At 41.3% G+C, this 14,265-nt stretch overlaps 1 protein-coding gene across 17 annotated transcripts in view; it reads left to right on the top strand.

Moving 5' to 3' along the window:
• CELF2 (CUGBP Elav-like family member 2) overlaps window positions 1-14,265 on the top strand; it is a 649,329-nt gene that overhangs the window by 561,266 nt on the left and 73,798 nt on the right. For all 17 annotated transcript variants that reach the window (XM_064142683.1, XM_064142686.1, XM_064142673.1 and 14 more), the window contains one exon: window positions 7,637-7,771. In XM_064142683.1, coding sequence (XP_063998753.1) covers window positions 7,637-7,771 — 135 coding nt within the window. The remainder of the gene's footprint in view (window positions 1-7,636; window positions 7,772-14,265) is intronic.

Genomic DNA, 14,265 nt, shown 5'->3' with positions numbered 1-14,265 from the left:
AAAAAAGAGAGAGAACTACAGCATTGGGGAAGCAGAGGCCTGTTTGACATGTGCCTCCCAAATGCTTCAGGCTGTCTGTCTGAGGAGATATGTTGTCTTTGGCAACAGCAAATTGTAAACTGTACCTCTTCAGCCAGCTTGGTAAGTTCGAAGAGGTAAAGAAAGAAGGCATGCCAAGGCGTCGTGGTTTTTGTGATCTGTGGTCTTTGAGCTTTTGAGGATTGATTGAAACACTTTGATTTCTGAGTAATGGGAGGATCCTGCTATATTTTATTGGTAAAGTGGTATTTCTCAAGTTTCAAAGAGGCTTAAGAAATTCTCTTGATCAAAATTTCAAGATAGCTTGTGGAAAGAAAAGTAGAACACTCCTTACAGTTCTTCTGGGCTTGCACATTTGTGAAGACTTGAGAGATCTGTTCATGTTCAATGGGAGAAGGGAGAGCTGTCCCCTCATTTACCTTATAGTTTCCAAAGAACAGCATTTGCTTTTCAAAGAGTGTTCGCTGTCCAATAATATGTTCTTTCCCCATCTTTAGTCCCTTGCAAAAATGTCTGAATGAGCATCCAAGCCCAGGAGTACCAGGATTAAATGCTCCTCCTTCTCCATTACTGTTCCTGTCCTTAAATCATAGAATCAACCAGGTTGGAAGAGACCTCCAAGATCATCCAGGCCAACCTAGCACCCAGCCCTATCCAGTCAACTAGACCATGGCACCAAGTGCCTCATCCAGGCTTTTCTTGAACACCTCCAGGGATGGTGACTCCACCACCTCCCTGAGCAGCCCATTCCAATGGTAAATCACTCTCTCTGGGAAGAACTTCCTCTTAACATCCAGCTGTGTGTCCCTTCAGGAACTTGTTCTGTAGCATAAAACATCAAACTCACCTTGTGGAAATTGGGAGATGGGTATGGAATAGTGCATGATCACTTCTGAAAGTTTAGGACTTCTTTAGCAACCTGTTTTCTTCTCTGTAGAAACTGGGTGTCTGGTAGATCTATGCAATCATCTCCATTCCTTCCTGTTGTACAGTAGCTCACATGTCTGGGTCGTCTCTCTTCTTGTGCAGATGAAGCAAAGATCAGTTTCTTCCACCAAGCTTTCAGCAGCTAGAGTTAATAAAGACTCATAAACACATGCTTGACTCCAAGTTACTTGTCCATTAGCATGCTAGAATTTAGCAAGTACTCATGTGTTTGAGATCAGAATTTGAATATAACCAATACTTTCAGGCACATGCCCTAAAACATGCTCTTAAATAGACCAAAATATCGCTACTTCAGGGAAGATGACAAAATTCTCCATTAAAAAAAAGGGGGAGGGGGGAGGAAAGGGTGTTAGGATTAGCTGTGTGATCTTAGAATTTATAATTTTTGGTTTTCAAATTTTCACTAGTAAAATAAATACAAATAAATTGTACATGGCACAACTTTGCCCATTCGGAAGGACTAATTAAATGCCATATGTTAGCACTGACACTTAGTAAAGTTGATAATTAATGCAGGCAGCTCCAGATTTGGGTGTGACTTCGGCAGATTGTGTGCAAGGATTTTTCACACAGGCTTGCAAATAGGGATAAAAAAATATCTGGTTTTCCTCCTTCCCTTCTGGATGAAAAGAAAAAGCAACAACCAAAAAAAATCCCATTTGAACATAATTAACTATTCTTGATTTGCTCAAAGGAGAAGGCAACTTCTGGATGGAAAGCTCACTCTTTAACCGACTGGACTCCTCAAAAAATGTATAATAAGGGGTATAATTTTGATTTTTTCAGGGCATAATTTTGGGAGTTGAGAGAAAAGGAATGTTCGTTGAATCTTCAGGGAGATTTCCCATGATTATTATAGGGTTTAGTTCTTTTGTAGCATAGAGAAAATAATCTCTACTCCTTCTATTCTCTTGGGTTACCACAAGTGATCTAATACAGCCTGCAAGAAATACTCATTACTGAGGCAAATTGAGTAAAGCTAAAAAATTAGATCCTTCAGGATGTTATTCTGCAAGTTGGATGTATTGCTGTCAGAAGGCAAAAGGCTCAGTTTGAACAAAGCTTTCCCCAACAGTCAGACTTCATCTCAGATAATGTTTGATGGCTAAAGTAGCACTCTGTATTCAAACACGATACCTGAGCACCTGAGCTAGTGACTGGGGAGCTAGTGGTGAATGAATTATGAGATCAACTCGTCTCATTCTGAAATAGAGATCTCAACTTGTCACGGTGGGTCCCTGCATTTGGGAAAAAGATTCCCACCCTAAGTCCAGTAGCAGCGAGAGTCACAGAATTATAGAATGGTTTGGGTTGGAAGGGGACTTCAAACATCATCTAGTCCAACTCAATAGCAATGAACAGTGGCATCTTCAAAGAAATCAAGTTGCTCCAAGCCCCATCCAGCCTGAACTTGAGTGAATGTTTCCGGGAATGGGTTTCTACCACCCCTCTGGGAAACCTCTTTCAGTGTTTCACCACCCTCTTTTAGTTTAAAAGCATTACCACTTGTCCTATGATTAAAAAAATACTCCCATTTTTCTTATAGGCCCCCTTTAAGTTCTGAAAGGCCATAATAGGGTCTCCACAGAGCCTTCTCCAAGCTGAACAACCCTATCTCCCTCAGCTTTTCTTCAAAGGAGAGGTCTTTCATTCCTCTGACCATTTTTGTGAGCCTCTTCTGGAACTGCTCTAGTAGGCTCATGTCTTTTTTGTATCCAGGACTCCAGAGCTGGACATGGTACTCCAGGTGGGGTCTCACTAGAGCATAGTACAGGGCCTCTTCTCTCACCTTCCTCAACCTGCTCTCCATGCTTTTCTTCGTGCAGCCATGGATGTGGTTTGCTTTCTGGCCTGTAAGTGCATTGCCAGCTCATGTCCATCTTTTCATACACCAGTTCCCCCAAGTCTTTCTTTGCAGGGCTGCTCTCAGTCTCTTCATCCCCAGTCTGTCTTGATACTGGTGATTGCCCAAACTCAGATGCAAGACCTTGAACTTGGACTTGTTGAACCTTGTGAGATTCAACAAGCACTTTGCACCGAATGTGTGGCAATAACTGCCCTGGCAGCGTAGCTAACCTGTGTTTGTAATATGTTTGGATGGATTAGAGGTGAATCTCATAATTAATATGCTGTGCAGTTTCACACCTTCTTCATGTGACTAACACGTAAGGCCTTGTTCACTGTAACCTTCTGGCTGCTTCTGCTCCATCAATGAGGAGCACTTGGCCACCTCATCCCACTGCCTGCACTAAGGATGGTTGTATGTACTTCATGCCCTCATAGTAGTGGGTGCAAAGCAGCCAGAAGGTAGAACTAGGCCTATGAGGAAGGTTCAGAAATAAGAATGTCAGATGCTTACCCCAAAATTTTAATTCATTTTCTGAGTTTTAAATTATGGAAACCTACTTTTAGTATGGGAAAGAGAATCCTCAAGCAGAAGTGAAATGCTTTTGAGATACGTGCACACAAGTGCTGACACTCGTGCCTTGTTAACTTTCCTCCTTTGCCTGATCTCACTGCCCAAGGCACTCACAGCTCCAAAGCTCTGTCCAGTTCCTCAGAGATCATTTATTCCTCCTATCCCTGCAGCTGAAGCCCAGAACATCTATGTGTTATCTTGATGACAAAGTTCTGGCAGTTGTCTGGAAGATAGCAGTCCTATCTACAGTCAGTAGTTGGGGGAGAGACTCTCATGAAACAAGCCATCATATCTTGTTGGGTGAGGTGAGAGCACTCTTTGGAGGAACAGATCTCTTGGCATTCACAGTAGCCAACTGATATCATATTAGCTGAGACTAAAACTGGACACCTAGTCTGTAGATGAATAAATGTAGGCAAAGTGGCTATAGACTGCCATCCCCATCAACCATCAGTGGAAAGCATCTTTTCTGACCTTGGTGCTTTGTTGCCTTGTGTGTGTTTTAACATTGGACTCCTCATTTTTTCCAGTCTATGGGAGCAAACCAACACACAGAGGCAAATAAGCAAGCTTGGCTGCTTAAAAGGAAAGTTTGCTGTCCTCTAAATACATTTGACCCTTGCTTCTTGCAGTCCACTGTCTATTTGCTTCCCAAACCATGCCTGCACAGCAGGTAAGAATTCATTTTAGAAAGAAAGAAAAGAAGCAGCTGATCAAAAATGCAGAAACAAATCCAGACAGCAAGTCTTACAGGGGTGAAAAATTCCTTTCTCTGCGTGACAATATGTATCGTTAAAAGCTCTTTCACTCTAATAATATCAGATGTTCTATCAGATGGAGTGAAAACGTGTCATTTTGATGCTGACAATTGTCCCTTTAAATGTTTTTTATGCTGGGCCCCTAGCCAAAAAAGGAATAGCAATTTTCTTATGCTTCAACACTGATCAGCACTGACTAATAGCACTGAATGCAGAGCACGTCATCGTATCAATATGTTTTCTGTACTCTGAGCGTTCTTCATGAAATCTGCATTTTTAAGATGTACAGTACACGGGAGCTGGATGTTTAATTTACTATGAAATCACCCTCAAGCTGAAAACCTGCAAATCATGTTAGTTAAATGGCATATTTATAGGTTTACTAGCAAAACTGAAGGAGGCCAGTGGGGAGTTTGTCATCTGCTACTCTTTGGAAAATTAAAACAAAGCCTTTCTGTCTGCATCTCTTTTCTTTTGAATCTCCATGTGAATCTCTTTGATTTGAATCTCCATCCTCACACCTAAGCAGGACCCATGGGACCTCCTTTGAGATGACTTGGCAGGCATTTGTCCAACTCAGCCAGCAGCTATTTTTAAGAGAGTTCTGATCTAATCACCCTTAGGGTAGACTATCATGCTATTTCAAACCCAAAATCAACCCAATTTTAATTTGGCTGGTACCAGCTGACCCACAAGCAGGAGTTAAGAGATTCATAACACAGAGCAGAAGGTGCTGCTTGGCACCAAGGCTTCCCCTTACCTGACCTCAGTTGGTGGTATGGAGAAATTCATAGCTGGCAGCCCAGATGCATCCCTTGCCTCATGCACTTTTACGCACTCTGGCCACAGTGTGTGCTGCTGTTGAAGAGGCAGGCTGGCCAGGGTGTTCCTCAAAGAGATTACTTGAGGAACTATAGGAGTTGTAAGCATCCCAGATGCAGGCATCCTTTCACTAGTAGAAGTGACTACCTAGCCTCTCCTTGTGGCTGTGAGCAAGGCAATTAAATTTTACCATTCTTAGATAAGGGGACCTACAGGAAGGCTTGGGAGGGGCTATTTACAAGGCCTTGCAATGACAGGACAAGGGGTAATGGGTTTAAACTGGAAGAGGGGAGATTTAAACTAGATGTTAGGGAGAAGCTCTTTCCAGTGAGGGTGGTGAAACACTGGAACAGGTTGCCCAGGGAGGTTGAGGATGCTTCTGCCCTGGAGATGTTCAAAGCCAGGTTGGATGAGGCATTGAGTGACCTTTTCTAGTGGGTGGTGTCCCTGCCTACAGCAGGGGGTTGAAGGTGGATGATCCTTGAGGTCCCTTCCAACCTAGACCATTCTATGATTCTATTTGCAGCACCAAAGCCAATTAAATGTTATCAATCTTATTACTGTCTACAACTACCTGAAGGGACATTGTAGCCAGGTGAGGGGTGGCCTCTTCTCCCAGGCAACCAGCAATAGAACAAGGGGACACAGTCTCAAGTTGTGCCAGGGTAGGTATAGGCTGGATGTTAGGAGGAAGTTCTTCATAGAGAGAGTGGTTGGCATTGGAATGGGCTGCCCAAGGAGATGGTGGAGGCACCATCCCTGGAGGTCTTCACGAAAAAACTGGATAAGGCACTTAGTGCCATGGTCTAGTTGACTGGATAGGGCTGGGGGATAGGTTGGACTGGATGATGGAGGAGGTCTCTTCCAACCTGGTTGATTCTATGATTCTAAACCATTAAAAAAAACCCAAAACCAACACCAAAACATAGGTATAAATGCCAACTTGCAGGTGTTATTTGCAATCCCATATTCAGCTCCTAATAGGTAGGTAACTGGCTGATCCCGTGTATACCTCATTTGTTAACTCTTTCTGGAAGGTTAACCTGTGTATGGAATCTCAGTATAAAGTGTGAATGAAAATGTTGAGTCTTGAGGAATCTCTGCTGAGGGAAACTGCTTCTCCCAAGTGTTAAATTCACGCCAATTTTCTTGCAAGCTTGTGGAGTGAGAAGTAGGGATTGGAGGAGCTAGTCTCTGTTTCAGGTTCTGAAAAATGCACTCTCTTGGTGCTTGCTTGTGTAAAAGCTGCAAATACTTTTTAAAGTCAACATTTATAAGGAAAAAAAACCACTTCAAACAGCTGCCATGATCAATAAATGTGACTTTTCATTGTTCAAATTATTAAATGCAGTTAAAATATTGAGCATAACACAAATAAATCCCTATGAAAACAGATGCAGTTTCTTCTTCTTCAGCTGCAATTTATTCCATTTGGCAGACTCGTACTGATACAAGAGACTTGGGGAGCAAGGGAAGATTCTTTTCTTCCTTTCATTTTTTGTAAGCCCAGAAATGAAAATACTTCATTACAAAAATAATTTGCACAATAATAGAAATAAGTAGGTGCACTGCAGACTCTCTGGAATAAAGCTTTCCTTGTGTCTTTGCTTCCCTGCAAACTCTGACAGTCTGCTCATTAGCAGTGAATTGGATTTACATGCCATTTCAAAAGAAGAAAGCACTAGTGTGCATACTATATAAAAAACACTTAGGTTTTTGGTTTAATAGAGATGGGAGAGTGTTTTAACATTTTTGTGTCTTTCCAAGGTGAATTGTTTTTAATTTTTGACAAGAGTGTACAGCTTTAGACCGGTACATTTGAATGATTAACATGGCTCTGAGCATCCTGCTGCAGCTGTCAAGCTTTTGCTGCTTTTGGTGACAGTGCAGACAGGAAATATTCTACGAATAATTTGGATAAAGCACCTTTTTCATGTCTTTTTGCAAACTCAGCATCATTACAAATCAAAGAGTTTGGCTCTGGGAAAGTATTAAACAACCCCTTGTTAAAGTGATGCCCTGAATTCTTCCTTGTGTCCTCCTGGAGGGGAGAGGGCTGTGGTAATCTCAGGGGGGAAATAAAGCAGGAAAATGTAACGCGTTCTTTTTCCAGAGCAGTTGTTACACATCTGCCTTTCAAGCACCAGGCACTGTATTAGCTGAAATGGAAAGCTCAGATAGGATCCACTCTTTCAAAACATTTCTCAGGAATAATTTTCATTAGCTCATATCATTACATGCACAATCCCTCCTTCACCCTTACCCCATCATGATTACTTTCATACGTGGGGGGGGGGTGAGGGAATTTAGCTGAATTAAAATCTATGCAAAGATACCTTTTAAAAAACCATCTCTATCAGAGGATGTTTTTCTCTTAGAAGCTGTGATGGGGAAGCATATGCAGAATGACTAAGGCAGCCAATTAATATGTTATATAAACAGCATGCACCGCTAGAAAGGGAGAAAGAAAAATGAGAGATTTGGGGGGGGGGGAAGGGAGGTTGTAAGTATAAAGTGTTTGCCTTAGGACTTGTCTTCAGTTACAGAGCCAGACTCACATGACTGGAGCTTGGTTTGATGTGGTAATGAAGCATTGATCACAGGAAAAAGATGAAATGGCCTTTGCTCATTCATTATTTTTATCTTCTAGCTGTGGAAGACAGAAAATTGTTCATAGGAATGGTTTCGAAGAAGTGTAATGAGAATGATATCAGGGTGATGTTTTCTCCGTTCGGCCAGATAGAAGAATGCCGAATCCTTCGGGGACCGGATGGGCTGAGCAGAGGTGAGTGTGCAGTCTGAAAAGTCTCTTTCCTTAAGTGCTAATTGGGAGATATGTGTCACAGCCAAGGTGGGCATAGCCTCTGTCTGCAGCTAGAGGTTGCGCTGTAATACGTCCCACGTGATGAAGGTATCCCCATGAACTTTTCACAGTGACTGAAATTATCACCTTTTATTTCCATTGTCAGAAAGGTCTTGGTGCCAACACATTAACTTGTGTTATCGCCCTGTTTGTCAGCTGGAAAGGTTCCTCTGCACCCTGAGAAAACACCCTCAGTTTTCTGCTCTCACAAAATCAAAGGTCCTTCCCTGACCCTGTTTCTGCTCTGTAGCATAAGGCCAAAACTAAAAAAAAAGACTGTAAATAGCTGCTTGAATGCATACAGACTCATGGGAACTGGCCCATGTTGTAGTCCTATCTCTCTTCTGTTCCTGTGTTTTCTATATGTATGCAAAACATATGTCTGCTGTAACTGAGAGACAGAGGTGAGCTTGAACCTGAGAGCTTTGTCTGGACAGAAGTTTGTAAAAAACAGCTTTCAATCTTGTGCCTCAATCACAACCCAAAATCCAGGGCAGAGGGTGCTAAGCAGCACCACCAAGAGTGGTCAAGTGGCTGACCTGAACTTTGGAAATGAAGTGCAGCACAAACTTCAATAGCCGGTGATCCCTTTTGAGTGCAAAAGTGCCTTTTGGGGAAAGGCCCTCTAAAAACACATTAACAAGAAAAATAAATGTATATTGATGACTCAGGCTACATATTAACTCCATGGTATATGGACCTGAAATTATTCTCAGAGTGTGAACCTCCTCAAAAAGTCAGTGCCAGGTGGTGCTGAGTGGAAAAGAAAATAGCGATAGTCCTGTGTGGTGGATGCTATGGTACCAGCCATGGCCTTTTAATGGCACAGGAAGGGAAGTAATTCTTAGTGTGGAGCTGTGAAAACATCACTTCTGTTTCTATAGGAAAAAAAGTACATAGAAAGCACAGTTTATGCATTTTATTACATTTTCAAAAGGCACAGGAAAAGTCATAGTACCCATTTTGCATACAGATATAGGCATAGATATAGCTATTTTTCTTGTTTCCAGTAGTACTTTGTGCAACAACTTATGGATGGGGTTTTTTTTGTTTGTTTGTGTAGAGTCCAGCTTCTTTAAACCATAAATTTCAGCAGGGGAAGTTGCAGGTATTCCCTTATTTTGTGGCACTGCTTGAAAGTACTTAATATACTGCTTCTGAATAATGAGCACTTGTTGAAAAGACATTCTGACAATAAATAGGGAGCTCCAAGAAAATTACACACATTTATATATGCTTAGTCTGCGATCCCAAAACTTTTGGGGCTGGGATGCAGCAGTCCCTTCAGGCTTGCAACGCCTCAGGATCATGACTTTTGCCTTGGGGAAGACTAGGGGAAAGGTCTGAGGTTCCTGCAGCTCAGTAATGAATGTCAACTGACGGAGTCAAGTGCTGTCATTACCTTTCTACACCCAACATTGAGTCAAGTCGAATATTTCTCGTTTTCACTCATTTCATTTTATAAGCAGCACAGGAAAGATTTAATTGACTCTGCAGTATCACCCAACAAAGAAATGGATCTTTCCTGGGATCCATAGAAATCCCACTGCATCCTTGCTTTTATTCAACAGACATTGGGCATAGTACGAGCGTGGAAAAGCTAATTATGAACTCCAAGCGGGTAAGTGAGGTTGGTGGGGTAATTTTGTTCTGCCATGAATACCAATCTCATGTTAATCTGAAGTTGAGTTTTTTAAGGCATGTCACCAAGCTCTTAAGCAGGGCAGCAGAGCCATAGAGTTAATATGGTATTTTCTCTTTCTGGAGGCCAAAGATCTCAGTCCAGGAAGGTCAAACACCAGTAGCTACAGCACAGCTGTATCCTTTCTGCCACTCGAGTTTATTTCGGTCACAATCACGACTCGTATTCTATCATGCCCTCATGCATCATGCCTTGTTAAACTTGAATTGCTTTCTACACACCCATGTTGACACTTGAAAATGAGTTCAGCTGTGCCAACCAGGTTTTCAGGCAGATGTTTATCAAGTTCACAAAACCATCACTCCGTGAGAGAAGGCAAAGTGTTGAGAAAATGGTTGGTATTGCAGCCTAAATGAAAACTGCTAAGGGGGATTTGCAGTGGAGTGAACTTGGCTGACAAAGCACAGGGTGAAAAGCTGCTTCACTAGAGCAGCAGAGAGAATGTACACAGTTAAATCTTTGTAACGAGTTCCAGTACTTGGCGAGTTTAATTCGCATTACCATTTTCAAGATGTTAGTTCCCTTTGCCAAGAACAGTAGTAGTTTTCCCAGCACTTGTCTGGATGTGTGTCCCTCCTAGACACCAAAAACTGAGTGAAAAATAGTCATTGTCTTAGGATACTAGGGCCTTCAGGAACTTGCAGTGCTCACAGCAGCAAGATGGAGATACAGTCCAATACGCTCTGTTTGGCATTTCTTTTCACAAGTGTAACAAGTGCACATAGAATCATAGAATGCTTTGGGTTGGAAGGGACCTCCAAAGGTCATCTAGTCCAATGCCCTACGGAGCTCAAAAACTATATTTAATGGGTTTTTTTTCAATTTCCAAGCTCTGTTAAAAGATTCAGCCAAATTGTCTTTATTGCCAGCATAGATTTGCAAGGTTACACTGCTCAACAGAACGTTTTTTGTTTGTGCTGCTTTTTTTCCTTAATAAAAACTGGGGGAAAAAAAGGCTTCAGTTGACTTTTAGGCCATGTCTATGCTATTACAGTTACCTTACCACTAGTACAGTAACTGTCTGCTGTCAACTCGTGCTGGTGAGGTGTAGGGTGGTAGTGTACCACATTGGCTCCAATAGCAGGGAGAAACCCCATCCCTTGGCATCAAGGAAAATGTAACACTTCATGATGAGTGTGATATAAGTGCTAAGATAAAGAGAGAGAAGGAGATTGAACTGCTTGTTTCTTTTATAGTTTCTAGCCAAGAGTTGACAGAACTTCATTAAAGTCACACCCATTGCTGTCACTACTGATAATGGACCATCAGCATTTCTGCTCCAAATTCCTATTGTCAGTTTGAAACTCATCTGTAAAATGAGACCAAAGTAATGATACAAAGCTCCAGTGGTGGAGCAGTTATATTTTAAAGAAGCATACCTTTTCTTTTCCCCCATCATTCATCATTTGCCCACTGCAGTTCAATCATGCATCTAAGAAATAACTGTTGTTTATATCTGTAACTTGGTTATATTCCAGCCAGTTACAAGAAATAGGCAACAACAAAAAGGCATTGCCTTCCAAAGGCTCTGGGATAGTCCGTGTGAAATTAGGTGGCTGGCAGAGAGTAATTCCCAGCTGTGAAAAGTATTTAAACAAACCCAAAACCCTGTTGGGTGTAGAGATAAAGAAACTAGGGTCTCAGCAGACGTGGAGGCTGGCCTTCACTTTAGCAGGGTTCATTGGAGTATCTTAAAGAAGCTTGCCACTGCCTGTACCGTATTCATTATTCAAAGAGAAGGATTCAGCCTGCAGGGTTGTTTAATCCAGCATTTTTTTCTGAAGAGGGAAGTATGCTTTACAAAAATTCATGATTGTGATATCATGTGCTAAGCTTCATTATCATGAAAAAGCAGAAGTGAACTGCCTCAGATGATTAAGATTTCTAAAGCACTTATTGTAAATGGCTTAAGGAAACTTTCAGACCTTCTGACTCCTAGCACTATGTAATGTCTACACGGCCACAGATGCCAACAGAAACAGCTGTGCGATCATAGCTAGCGTGTGCAAAAATAGCTGGCAATACCCACGTTTGAGTTGTAGCTATGCCACTGATGGGTGGCATTGACTGTAGGTGAGTTGGTCTTTCATCATCTCTCTGTTATCCCATTTCTTAAAATATGGATAGCAATTCTCCTCTACCTTTGTAAAATGCCTTTTTATTTTTTTAGATCAGTGGATCAATTCCTCTGTATCACTCAAGGAATTATTACCATCCATAATAATGATTTTAAAAAATCCTCTTATCCTTATCACAGGAGCACCACGCAGCAAATTATTCTGCTGTATGGCTAAGTGCAGATTTATATAACAGATACCAGGAAGAAGTTAATAGCATCTGCTGAAAAAAACCCCTGGTAATAGCATGTACAGACAGTTGGATATACCATGAAAATTGTAGAAGAGCACAAAATGCATATTTCTGTACCTTGTAGGCTCCTAATTGCATGATTATTTTTTTAAACACACTGGACAAGTGAACATTTCTGCTGACATGGATTATAAAGATTTAGTTTTCTTTTTATTTGTTTGCTTTAAGAGCAGGTTAGAAATGGCACAAAGAATTATACTGTGGTTAGGCAACTTGATTTCATGAAAATCCACTCGTAACTTTCAGATTCAAAGGTTTTCTTGATGAATTAGTGAAAGAAAATTAGTATTTGCATCATAATTAGTTGCAGCACAGGGTAGGTGAGGAGGTTTTATGCTTGTTTGTATTTCCATATGGATATTTACCTCTCGTTATTGAGCTAAAGTAATGTGAAGTGCCACCCATGGGAACAGCCTGGATTAGGAGCCACCCTGTGACTTGTGTACCAGTGAGTGGTGGGAAATGAGGATAGTGGAAATGCAATATTTTTAACTGGTCTTCAGAAGCACCTCTGTGCCTTATTTCTTTTGCCATAATGTGGTAATATTTTTTTTTCTAATTATTATGACACATTTAGTTTTATTTTTCCCCTGCTGAAACTCTTTTGGGAAGGAAAAAAAAATACATCCAAGTGACCAGTGTCTCTGCTTGCCAGTAACTGCATCTTACATTTCCATTATGGCACTTCTGCAGCAATCTTTCACCAGAGAAAAAATTATTTACAAGAGTTTTTATTCCAAAAAGAGGGTCACAGAATCACAGTCACTGAGGCACTGTTCAAGAATGTGGTCTCTGGTACCCATTTGATTCTGGTTTTATGTAAATTCCAGTTGCTGAAGTCTGTACTTTGCAGGGCTGTTAATTGACTGTCCAGTTAGGAATGCTTCGAGGGAACCATGAACTTCAGGAAATTTTAAATCACCTGTCATCTGGTCAATAGTCAAGAGAAGTCAGTAAAGTAAAAGACATGAGACACATTTATGGGCCGTGCCTCTTGTTGCTTTTATGTGCCTGATATGCATAAACTAAAGAGCTTCACTGTGACTTTTTCCAAATGCTTTACTTTGAGCTGATTTGTTGCACTTGGTCTCTGACCTGTTGTTGTGTGTCTTAAGCAATGCCTAATGACCAAATGCCTGTACAATAAACAATTTGGTGTCTTAATTTATAGATGAAATGCAATTTAACCACTATGATTTTTGTGTGATGTCTTCATGAGAGGGCTGTTTCCCAGGCTGTTCCTTCCTTCAGGCAATGCTATATTAGCAGCGCAGAAAAGTCTACTTTGCCAACTCAGCGAAAAATATTTTAACACAACTAGCGTGTATTTTTATCACATTTCAATTTCCATAGCTCTTTATTCAAGCCTTATCTTCTCTTTAAATAGAGGCTTTCATCTCAGAGGATCCCAGACACTTCTTGCAGGAGCATTTTGGCAGCTTTTCACTATTGTTTCTTTGCAGATATTGAAGATGGCCCTTGTTTACACTGAGCTAGGAAGCTGTAGTGCAACCATCTCCAGCTGCCCAGCCACCATATGTAGCACTGAGGTTGCTCAAATGAGTTTGAAAAATCTCTTGAGCCTTGTCCTCTGTCAGAGGGCTCACTGTAGATATTTGTTTTTTTCTATTGATATATATCTTCCTGTCTTTCATCTCCAGGACTTTAAAGCCATGGTTTTAAACTTCCATTTTTAACTCTTAGACCTGATCCAAAAAATGTCTAGAGGTTTTACATCTCCCTTGGGCTTCACTGAGGGTTTGGTTAAAAACTCTGATAGACCACCACAGTAGTTTTACGTGGGAGGCTTCTTAGGTATAAAACCAGACCACTTACCTTGAGGCTTCCACACTTAAAGATGTTCAACTTCACTTACAATGTGCAAGTTTTGATGTTATGTTACACCATGCACCATGGTCTAGTTGACTGGATAGGGCTGGGTGATAGGTTGGACTAGATGATCTTGGAGGTCTCTTCCAACCTGGTTGGTTCTATACCTGAGCTGCTGGCTGAACATTTCAAATAAGGCTATGAAAGCCTGAGATAAGAATGATTGAGTCAAGTGGGAGCTGAAATGAGCCATTGCTGGTCTTTTAAAAATATTTCAAATAATTCAGCTGCTCAAGCATCAATCCCTGTGTTTGGGACTGCATGGGTCAAGCAAGAAGCTTACCAAATTTCTCAGTCTCTTCAAAATTCTCTTTCAGTTCAGGGTGAGAGAGAGTTAAGAACCAAGTCTGTGAGTTTAGACATTCTCTCAGCAGAGATGGCAAATGTGATAATGTGCTCCAAAATATCTTCTGCGACAGGGCTAGGTGCCTCCCTCCGATTCTGCCTGCAGGAG

The sequence above is a fragment of the Pogoniulus pusillus genome, chromosome 4 (genome assembly GCF_015220805.1).
Source record: "Pogoniulus pusillus isolate bPogPus1 chromosome 4, bPogPus1.pri, whole genome shotgun sequence".
NCBI classification, from domain to species: Eukaryota; Metazoa; Chordata; class Aves; order Piciformes; family Lybiidae; genus Pogoniulus; species Pogoniulus pusillus.
Note: the sequence above shows the minus strand (reverse complement) of the source record. Positions and strands in the feature narration are given on the sequence as shown.